General features: G+C 55.4%; 1 protein-coding gene across 1 annotated transcript; it reads right to left on the bottom strand.

Moving 5' to 3' along the window:
• Nucleotides 1-212: 212 nt before the first annotated feature.
• Nucleotides 213-776, bottom strand: LOC147990307 (uncharacterized). Its single transcript, XM_087537983.1, has one exon. The coding sequence runs from the start codon at nucleotides 774-776 to the stop codon at nucleotides 213-215; it is 564 nt and encodes a 187-aa protein (XP_087394109.1).
• Between the last annotated feature and the right edge of the window lie 10,614 nt (nucleotides 777-11,390).

Below are 11,390 nucleotides of genomic sequence, written 5' to 3'. Positions count from 1 at the left end.
GTTCCTTGCAATGAAAGCAAATACTCCCCGAAGTCGTCCCTGACTTAGGCGCAGCGGCTGCAGTTGGAGTTGCCTCCTTCTCTTTGCCCTTTGCCTTAGCCGTTTTCTTGGACCAGCTCTTCTTGAACTTAGCCGAGTTCTACACCATCAACACTTGACAATGTGTACCTTTCTTGATATCCTGCTCTACCACTTTGAGCATCCCATGCAATTCAGTGAGCTTCTTTTCCATTGCATATGGTAGTTCGAGATGATGGCCCATAGCTGTCCGGAAGAGAACCCAGAATTCTCTCTGTGAACAACTCATCCCCAATTGGGAAGCCCAGCCTATCCAGAGCTTGCATGTACCTGATCATCTTGATCACACGCAGGCTCAGTGGATCACCCTCTTTCAGCTTACAATCCATCAAGGATCGCCAGACATTGAACCTTTCGGTCCTAGCCTGCATTCGAAACATGCTCTTAAGGTTCTCGATCATATCAAAAGCCTCAATATTTTTGAACTGCTGCTGCAGATCGGGCTCCATAGAAGCCAGCATGAGACAGCTGATCTCATTTGATTCATCAACGAGTTTCTGGTAGGCATTTCTGCCTGTGGCATTGGCATTATCGGCAGGTTCCTCTGGAAGCGGATTCTCTAGAACTTGTTCCTTTTTCTCATGCCTAAGAACAATTCTCAGGTTTCTATACCTGGTGGTAAAGTTTGTTCCATTCAATTTATCTTTTTCCAGGATTGATTTCAACGCAAAAGGGGTAACTTGAGCAGGTGGTGCCATTGATCTACAACAGAAATATGCAAAACACTAAGACATGTATTCATGAAGAGTAATTCATATTAAACATTTTAATAAGATCATTACTCCCACTAAAATCAACATCCCTTGGTTGATACTTACTGATTCAAGATCCAAGATCAACATGTCAACTAGTGAGCTTTTGCATCACCGCTAGAGGACAAGATCACTCAGTAAGCAACTCTTGCTAATCGTATCTCCATATGACTCTTGTTGTTGGGGACATCTCATGCCTTGCCAACTCCTATGCCTCGTAGCCCAAAACTGTTTTGATAGCCACGACAAGTCAATGCTCCGTGTGTAAGTGTCTGACACAAACCCATCACTTCAAGGAGATCTAGTGGCACCCTAATTTCATAGGCCCGCCACTAAATATACTTGACATGTGAAGGTGCAACAAATGGGGAGGCATTTGTACTTGACATTCTTTGAGGGATCACCCTACTTAAAACATCTACCATGCAAAAGGAAGGGTGCATAAAAGGGATAAACATTCACAGGCAGTTTATGTATGTGTGATATGGTATAGCCCCTTTTCACAGTGCGTGGTGATCTCCATCTCCACGTGTGCGGTCTACCCATGCATGGTTGTCCTCGTGGTGATCTCCATCTCCACGCCATGGTGTCAACCGCCAAGTGTTACATAAGATACTATGCTATTAAAAATAATAGCTACTGAAAGAAAATTACATTACATGGCTTCTCATGTTGACACGTAGGTCATTAATACAATAATGGGACAACCATATGGCTCCTGCCAGTTGCTGCACTCATGACACGCAGGTCATGAAACAATAATATACAAGCAACATACATGGGCTATACCAAATCACAGTCATTCCCTGCAAAAACGAGTCAGACGTTCTACCGCCGAAGATAAAACCTCCTGAAACTCTATCTTCCAAGCGGATTTTGGCCTAGCCATAAGTGTCGAAATCCTGTTCCAAGGTGTGGATTTCGATGCTGATCCAACTCTTCGTTAGCTTCAGTTTGACAGGTCGTGAAGCAAAATCGGAGTTCGTATGCAAAAGTTACAGTCGTTTTGCCGAGACCGCTCCAACAGATTTCAGCACCGTGGCAATCACATTTCCAAGGTGTTGATCTATGTTCCGATTTGATCAATCTCATTGATCTTCGCGTGCTACATCCAGATTTACGTTCCACTGTCTACCCCAATGGCGGACAACCGACCGGTAGGGGTAAGTCGTGTCACGACCTCTGCATCACGATCACGGAAACAAGATCACGAAACCAACCTTCAACACTGACATGCGCGACTGATCTCATCGACCCGCACCTGAACTGATCTACATATCTCATATGCATATCATCAAATCTATTACCACACAGTGGAGGCTCTGATACCACTGTTGGAGCACGCGGTATGCTATGCTAGTGCGAAATAAAATTTTCTACCGCACACCCAAGATCATGCTGCTGGAAATAGATCACGGGATCGGGTTTACCACTAGACGCGCAGTCACCGTAGCGGAAGTAGAGTTGGTGATGCGTGTAGCCGATCTCCCGGGCCGTCTCCTCCTCGCGTTGCCGATCTCCCGCGAATAGCGAAGACCCGTGAACGCTGATCTCCCGCGAACGGCACCTCGCGGTTCCCCCGAACGGTTCGTCCAAGCACCGTAGATGTGATGCCTCCAAGGTATCCACACGTACGGGGAGCAGCGTCGAGCGGCGGCCTGCTAGGTCCAGTCGCGCGGCATGGGAGTGGGGAGTGGCGGTGGCTAACCAGGGTTCAATTCCCTCAACCCTAAGTGGTGTGCCCACTCCCCTTTATATAGACCTCCGAGGTGGGCTCAACACTTGAGCCCACTAGGAGTCCACATCCATTTTCCACTCAGATCCAATCCGAATGGGCTGCAGCCCCTTAAGTGTGCGACCCTATAGGTTCACGTACACATGGACACAACCTGAGTCGATAGTTGGTAGCGGCTCCTAGTAGAACGTGACAACTCCCATGTGGGCGTAAAGTCGTTTGACGAACCTCAACAATCTGGCATATGCAACATTCCTTTTGCCTCACGATATTTGTTATCGAGCTCAAGGCGAGTACTTGTCACCCTTGTGTTAGCTCGACCTCTCTTCTCGAAACCATGATACAGATTCCTGAACTGGGTTAACACTTAACCCAAGTCGCATGGCCATGCTTTCCGAATCTGATCACTCGAGGGGGCCTAGAGAATATCTCTCCAAATAGGAGGGGCAAATTCCATCTTGGTCAACCATGTCTCGCGGCATGTCTCACGACTCACTCGAAAAGCTACCTTTATAACTACCCAGTTACGGAGTAGCGTTTGATAGACCCTAAGTGAGTCGATCCTCATCCCGAGAACATGCGAGGACCTCAGGTCTAGGACATGGCATAAACATTGCACTTGAGACTAACAGATGACTATATCTCGCTGCATCTCAAAGTGGGTCTGTCCGGCTCGGTGATCTCCATCCCCGAGCCCATACTATCGGTTTAGCATCTCCATGCACATGACTTGTGAAACATAGTCATCAACTGAGTCATATACTAGTCAAGGATATGTGTCCTCATAACCTTATCAACTAGGGACCATTAAAACAATCATCATACAATACATAGTTCCACAAACAAGTCACATACTTATTGATACATATCATTGATGATGTTCAAGGACAATACAAAGGACTCATGAATACATATGGAAATATCATCATCACATGATTGCCTCTAGGGCATATCTCCAACATCTTCATGTGCCGCTCGAGCGACTTGGCCTCAGCAAGCCCTTCCCAGGAGTGGGTGGTGGAACTTCTCATCCCTTGGGGCAGATCCGCCTCCCTGTCACCTTTGGCACACGGGATAACTATCGCACCGAGCTAGTGGACTCTGACATCGCCCACATCGGTCTCCCGTACAATGCCATCCTCGGGTACCTGGCCCTCGCTCAATTCACGGCGGCAACTCACTCGACCTACAACCTCATGAAGATGCCTGGGAGAAAGGGTGTCCTCACCATACAAGGGGACGCTAAGGAGGCCATGATGACACTCAGGATCGTCTTCAAGACCGCGGTAGCGGCATAGCCTGCCAGCGCCAGAGCGCCGGAGGCCAAGGAGGCCACGCCCACCAAGAAAAGCAGTTATTCACCCAAGACAAGGCGGAGACAAAGCAGGTGCCGGTCAATGAGGATGGGTCTTCAGGAGCCACCTTCACCATAGGAACCGGCCTTAACCCGGGGCAGGAAGAAGCTTTGGTGAGGTTTTTGCGCGCGAACAAGGAGATATTCGCGTGGGAGCCCGATCAACTAGTAGGTGTCCCGAGAGAGGTAATCCAGCATCATCTAAAGGTGTGCCCCAACGTACGCCCCGTGAAGCAGCGAGCAAGACAGCAGTCCACTGAGAAGCGGGCCTTCATCGTCCAAGAGACACGCAAGCTGGAGGCGGCAGGTATAATCCGGGAAGTTCGGTACCCCAAATGGCTGGCGAACCCCGTTGTAGTACCGAAGAAAGGCGGGAAGGAATGACTTCACCAACCTAAACAAAGCCTGCCCCCAAGACCCGTTCCCCCTTCCACGCATCGATCAAATCGTCGACTCCACCGCCGAGTGTGATTTGTTGTGTTTCCTGGATGCGTTCTCTGGATACCATCAGATCAAGATGGTGGTGGAGGATGTGGAGAGGACGGCCTTCTTAACACCATGTGGGGTGTACTGCTACACATGCATGCCTTTCGGCCTTCGCAACAGGGGCGCAACCATTCAGCGGCTGATGCACATCGCCTTGGGGCGGCAGCTCGGCAGGAACACAAATGCCTATGTTGATGACATAGTGGTCAAATCTCGCGAGGCATGGACGTTGATTCAAGACTTGGAGGAGACCTTTGAGAGCTTGCGCCAAGTGAACTTGAGGCTTAACCCGGAGAATTGTGTGTTTGGCGTCCCATCCGACAAGTTGCTTGGGTTTCTCGTATCCCACAGAGGGATCGAGGCGAACCCGGAAAAGATCAAGGCCATCAAAGACATGAGCTCACCACAGACCCTCAAGGAGATGCAAAAGCTGGCAGGACAGGTGACCGCGTTAGGGCGTTTCATCTCTAAGCTAGGTGAGCATGCCTTGCCCTTCTTTAAGCTCATGAAGAAGAAAGGCCCCTTCGAGTGGACCCCGGAGGCCGACTAGGCCTTCCGAGACCTCAAGAAATACCTCACCAGCCCCCCGGTGATGGTGGCACCACGGCGTCTTGAGCCTCTTTTGCTCTACCTTGCCGCCACCCCGTACTCCGCCAGCGCGACGCTGGTGGCGGTTCGGGAGGAGCAACAAGACAAGGGTAGAGCTGATGCAGCACCGGGCCAGAGAGGTGCACAAGGCCATCGGCGGCGGAGGACCTAGCTCACCAGAGCAACATCGCAGAAGCTCCTGGGGGCAGTCAGGCCTCCGGAGACCCATCACCTCAGGATATGCCACAATCTACGCGGGACCCGAGCCTCAACAGTGTACCGGCCCTCGTCGAGCACCCAGTGTACTTCGTCAGCACTGTACTATGGGACGCGAGGGCGCGCTACCCCATGCCGCAGAAGCTCCTACTCGCACTTTTGGTGGCCTCGCGCAAGCTGCGGCACTACTTCCAGGGGCACCCCATCAAGGTCGTCTCGTCTTACCCTTTGGAGAGGATACTCAGGAGCCCAAACTCGGTCAAAAGGGTCGCTGAATGGAACATCGAGCTGCAAGCATTTCAGCTGGAGTTTAGCACCACCAGGGTCATCAAGGGAGCCGCGCTCGCCGATTTTGTGGCAGAATGGACAGATGCCACAGCTCTTGAGGAAGGAGAAGACCGGTTCACCTCCCCAGGAAGCGAGGCACCGGACGGCTGGGTCATGTATTTTGATGGCGCCTTTGCACACCAGGGCATGGGGGCTGGAGCAGTGCTCATCTCGACCACTCAGGACAAGCTTTTCTACGCCGTGCAACTCTGCTTTCAGCATGGCGAGAAGGTCTCCAACAATATCGCGGAATACGAGGGCCTCATAGCCGGCCTGAAGGCTGCGGCGGCTATGGGGGTGAGGCGCCTTACCGTCAAGGGCGACTCGCAGCTCCTCGTCAACCTCTCCAACAAAGTGTACGAGCCAAAGGACGAGCACATGGAGGCCTACCTTGCTGAGGTGCGCAAAATGGAAAAGCAGTTCGCAGGCTTGGAGCTGCAGCACATGCCTCGGGGCACCAACAAGGAAGCCGATGACATCGCCAAGAGAGCATCTAAGCGGCAACCGCAAGAGCCCGGCGTCTTCGAAGAGAGACTCTTCAAGCCGTGAGCTACGCTGCCTCTTTCAAGCACGACTCAGCCTCGGGAGGAGCTCCCTCAGCCCCCGGCCTCGGGAGCCCCAGATTGTAGCCCACCTCAGGAGCTCGGCTGCTCTTGACACTCGAGCCCCAGGAGGAGTGCTGGACCAAGGAGTTCAGGGAGTACCTGATGCATGGGACACTGCCGGAGAAAGAAGAGGACGCGGAGCGCGTGTCCCAACAGGCCATGGCATACTGCATTCAAGACGGCGAGTTGTACAGGAAACGACCGAACAACGTCACGCTGCGCTGCATCTCCGGTGATCAAGGGAGGGAGCTGCTGACTGACATACACAGCGGGGACTATGGACATCACTCATCATCACAGACCCTCATCGGCAAGGCCTTCCACAGTGGATTCTATTGGCCTACAACACTCAATGATGCAGCCGAGCTGGTGAAGTCCTGCGAAGCTTGCCAATTCCACGCCAAGAAAATCCACCAGCCTGCTCAGGGCCTCCAAACCATCCCGCTCACGTGGCCGTTCGCGGTCTGGGGGCTAGACATCCTAGGCATGTTCCCACAAGCGCCAGGAGGCTACCGCTATCTCTATGTCGCCATCGATAAGTTCACCAAGTGGGCAGAGGTGGAAGCCGTCCGAACCATTCCAGCCGGCTCTGTTGTCAAGTTCATCGAGGGCCTCATGAGCCGCTTCGGGGTCCCCAACCGCATTATCACAGATAATGGCTCGCAGTTTACTAATAACCTCTTTAAAACCTATTGTGCTAACCTTGGAATGCAGATCTGCTATGCTTCGGTAGCCCACCCCAGGAGCAATGGTTAGGTCGAGCGTGCCAATGCTGAGGTCCTAAGGGGCCTCAAGACTAGGACCTTCAAGAAGAAGCTTGAGGCATGCGGCAGGGGCTGGCACGACGAGCTCCAGTCCGTGTTGTGGTCCATCCGCACCACCGCTACCAAGCCAACGGGTGAGACTCCATTCTTCCTCGTCTACGGAGCTGAAGCAGTCCTCCCTCATGAGGTCAGGCATCGCTCCGTATGGGTCCTGGCGTTTGATGAAACGCAGCAGGACGCCATGCGGGGGATGGATCTCGTGCTGGGGGAGGAATGTTGTCGCGAAGCTGCATTAAGGGTGGCAAGATACCAGCAAGCGCTGCGGCGCTACCACTGCCGCAACATTCGCTCCAGGACGCTCGAGACGGGTGACCAGGTCCTGAGGCGGGTCCTCTCTAGGGAAGGCTTGCACAAGCTCTCGCCCATGTGGGAGGGCCCGTTTAGGGTCGTCCACATCTCCAGGCCTGGTGTCGTGTGCTTGGAGACGCAAGAGGGGACACCTATCCAAAAACGCCTGGAACATCCAGCACCTCCGGAAGTTCTACCCATGAGGCAAGGCCTAGTGCATGTGAAGCAAGGCCCAGAGCCTGCGAAGAAAGGCCCAGAGCCTATGAAGCAAGGCCCAAAGCCTGTGAAGCAAGGCCCAGTGCCTATGAAGCAGAGCCCAGAGCCTGTGAAGCAAGGCCCAGTGCCTGTGAAGAAAGGCCCAGAGCCTGTGAAGCAAGGCCCGGTGCCTGTGAAGAATCGCCTCCCGTGACACTCTCACATAATAATGAGTTGGGGTTGTACACGCCCCGGAGTCTCAGGAGCGCCGGCCTTAGGCCCTGGGGCTCCCTCCCACACCTAGTGGACAGCACTTAGCTCCGCGCTGGTGAGAAGACTTGAAGAGTATATTAGGTGCCGGACGCGGCTTTTCATTTGCTTTCCATAGTTGGCTTGCTTTTCCTTAATCGAGTTTGCCTTTGGCGTTCCTTGCTGATTTGGTTCCTTCGCCTTTTACCGCGTTTTTCGGCTTTGGTTTACCTGTGGTCTCTCTCTCGCATACCTCGTGAGGGGGCTAGGCTAGTGCCCTCACGAGCTTTTCCTTCTCTCTGCCTTCTCGCGAGTCACCCTCGTTCGAGCCTGGAAGCTGGCGCAACTCTCCTAAATCCGTGCCCCACGGGTACCGCGATGCAAAGTGCCAAGTCAAGGTTCGGGTGAATGGAAAAATCCTCTAGTGCACCCCCTAACAAATTCTTGCAGTTCCTGAGCCAACGCAGTTATCTCATGAAGGAAGGAGCGTCCCAAACACACCAGGTTAGGTTATCTCTGCGCAAAATAACAGCATGGCATGGGAATAACACGCACGTTGCATTAACCAAGAACCATAGTTCGATACACGCCCCTCTGGGCCCATACTGGTTTCATTTTCTGGTGCAGGAAAAGAGAGGAAAAAGCCAAACAAAGCGGCGTTTCAGCAATCCGCAGGGGCAGGCCCTTAGCGACGCCCAAGCCTAGCCAGACCCCTCCTTGCGCTTCATGGAGGCGCGGCGACGAGATGACCCGATGCCTCCTTCGAAGCGAGGGCGGCGGCGCGGCGGCTGATCGTAACCACTGCTGCTGGAGCTGTCGCAGGAGGGAGAGCCGCCGTAGCTGGAAGAAATGCGGTTGCCGCTGACGGCAGGCTCGCCCTCACCCTCGTCACGACCGTCACCAAGGCCGAGCACCTCCTCACCGTCGTTCGTCTCGGGGTAGCACCCGGCGCGGCGGCCATCTTCCCCCAACACCCTCACGTAGAGGGTCGACCCGCTGTCATAGTTGAAGTGGAGCGTGCACCGCCTGCCCAGGCCGCGCGCGCGGGCGAACGTCTGCCAGCCGTGGGCCAAGGCTATGTTGCCCGCGGCAGAAGTCTCGACCGCGACCCAGGAGGCCTTGCTGCATCAACCATCTGCCTGCAACCAGAGCCCCCCTGGACCAGGGGCTGGCAGCTCATTGACAAGGAAGCGCGGAAGCTGGAGCTAGTTGCCGGCCGGGTTTTCCGACCAAACAACGAACTCCGGCGACGCCTCCGCTGAATGGAAGCACGGGCGGGGAGGCCTCGCCACCATCGCACGCCTCCCCCCGTCAACTGGACCGCCATGGTTGGGACGGCCCCCTCCTCATGCCGTGGCGCCGCCTCGACGGTGGGCCACGGCGGGGGTCGCAGTGTGCTTGCGCGGGCGGCCGTGACCGCGCTTGGGCACCAGGGAGCCAGGACCCTCGCGAGGGGCCTTTCCCTTCTCGGTGGCAGAGAACTTCCTTTGAGGCGCCATCAGAGGCACTGCAAGCAATGGAGCAAGAAGGAGGAAGCAAGCGAGGAAGAGATGGGAAACGGGGGCTCCGCCCCCTCCCCATTTATAGCAAGAGAAGGCCAACTGGCGTCTCCCACAATCGCAGGTAATGATGGTTTCCCTTGCATGTCGCAGGGACTTGTCAAGTCGTGCAGTCGTCAAGGCAGCGTGGGGAAGCGGAGATGCCCACGTCCAATCAACCGCCATGTGTCAACTGAGGTCGCAGGCTTTTGGGGCCTGCGGTGCTCCGAGCTTGACCCTTGTCTTTGCCGCGAAGCCAAGCCCGCGCGCACCTTTGGCCCGGGGGCTACTATCGATGTTCTAGGAACGGGGGTCCCCAAACTTGCCTGCCTGCGGCCCGCGGCGTGGCTGAGACAGCAGGCTGTATGGCCCATCTTCACCAACAAAGTGCCCAAGACCCTCGCGAGGGGCCAAGCCTCGCGAGGCGGATTACGCAAGACCTCCTCTGGAGTGGCCTAGCTAGGCAAGCTCACGAGGAGCGGAGATATCAAGGCGAGGCGAACCTCACGAGGCCCATGTGATGTGAGCCGTGACGATCGACACCAGGCGGGCGCCAGGCGGACGCCAACGCGCACAGCGTCCTTGTTTACTCTTTGGTGCAAAGGGGCAAGCACAGCCACGGAGTACCGAGGCCTCAGGCAAAGGTTGACGTTCCAGTGCAACAAGACCCAGACCATGGACTGCAAGATGGAGGTCATCGTGGAGCCCAGAACAACGTCACCACCGAGAACTTTGTGCAGGCGAAGACCGCTTTTGTGAGGATAGCTTGTACTAGCTGTCCCCCTTCAAATTAGCCCGCCATTGTTGGCTCCCTTCTCGCTCGATATTTGGGAAGAGGACCAGAGCGTCTATAAATAGGACTAGCCACCACAGTGTAGGGGGAGATGATCTTAGAGAGAAGAAAGAGAGACCACCCCCCCCCCCCCACACACACACAAGCTCACGGAGCTCAAGAACACCTCAACCTCAGGAGGCCGTTCTTCCCTTGTATTGTTGATCATCAACCCAAGAGGCAATCCACCACCACCATCACACTAGAGTAGGGTATTACACCACAACGGTGGCCCGAAACAGTATAAACCCCATGCCTTTCTGCGTTGTGAGTTCGTCGAGTTCGTCCGCAAGATCTTAGCGAGCTAGAGCGATGATCAGTTGGAGGGAAAGACTTCGCGCGCACCCCATTGTTCGAACCTTAAGGGTTTGTCGGAACCCCACACCCCGACAGCGATGCCCACGTCTCACGACGGGTGGTTCCGCATGAAGCTCGACGACCCTCGGGTGGAATTGGTGCTAGAGAGGATGACCGCCGACCTGAAGCATGACGATCCAACAGCGGGGAAGCTGACGGGGGCCATGATCATCAAGGAGTTCATGGCGCAACGCGTGGCTCCGCTCCAGTCGCGCCCACGCCCCTTGTGGAGGCTTGGGGATGGGGGTGACGACCTCCGCCTGTGCCTGGAGGCCTTGTCTAATGTGGAGCTGGGCACGGCCCTCCGCCCCTTGGTTGGGGACAACCAGGGGTACCCACCGGACACCTTCGTTCCCTTGTACCGCCGTCCGGATGGGGCAAAGATTTCCGCTGCCATGCCTGGCTTCGATGGACATGGTCTTGTGCCGCTGGCACCCTCAGAGGCTCCGGCGGTGACGACTCCAGTGGTGGTGTCCTCCAGTTATTCTGGCGAGGAGGAGGAGGAAGACTCGGCGGCCACCCCGAAGGGGTCTGGAGAGACCTCCCCCTCGCGCAATCTCCTCCGCGCCTTGTCTGACGACGACGATGTTGACGACCACCCAGTGTGGGAAGTCATGCCCCCTGCTTGGTCACTACGAGGTCCGGGATCTCCCCCTCGAGGAAGCTAACGCCCGGTGTCCCGACGAAGAGCAGATCGTCGTTGATCTCTCGGGGTGTCGCCCCTGCCTCACCGCCGCCTGGGGCCGCCGCGGCCTCGCTGACTTCCGGGGCCCGCGCGCCCGCACCTCAGGCCGCGAGGCCCCCCGGCTCTGCACTTCTAAAGAGGCGGCGGGACTACGCCGCCGTAGACCAGTGAGTGTCCTGTCATGACCTTGCCCTTGCTCTTGCTTCTGATGCGGCTTCCTGGCATTTCCTTCTTGTGCTGCTAGGCCGACGCTGTCGTCGAAGAAGAAGGAGGGGCAGCCA

The sequence above is a fragment of the Triticum urartu genome, chromosome 1A (assembly GCF_056163025.1).
Source record: "Triticum urartu cultivar PI428250 chromosome 1A, HENAU_Tu73, whole genome shotgun sequence".
NCBI classification, from domain to species: Eukaryota; Viridiplantae; Streptophyta; class Magnoliopsida; order Poales; family Poaceae; genus Triticum; species Triticum urartu.
Note: the sequence above shows the minus strand (reverse complement) of the source record. Positions and strands in the feature narration are given on the sequence as shown.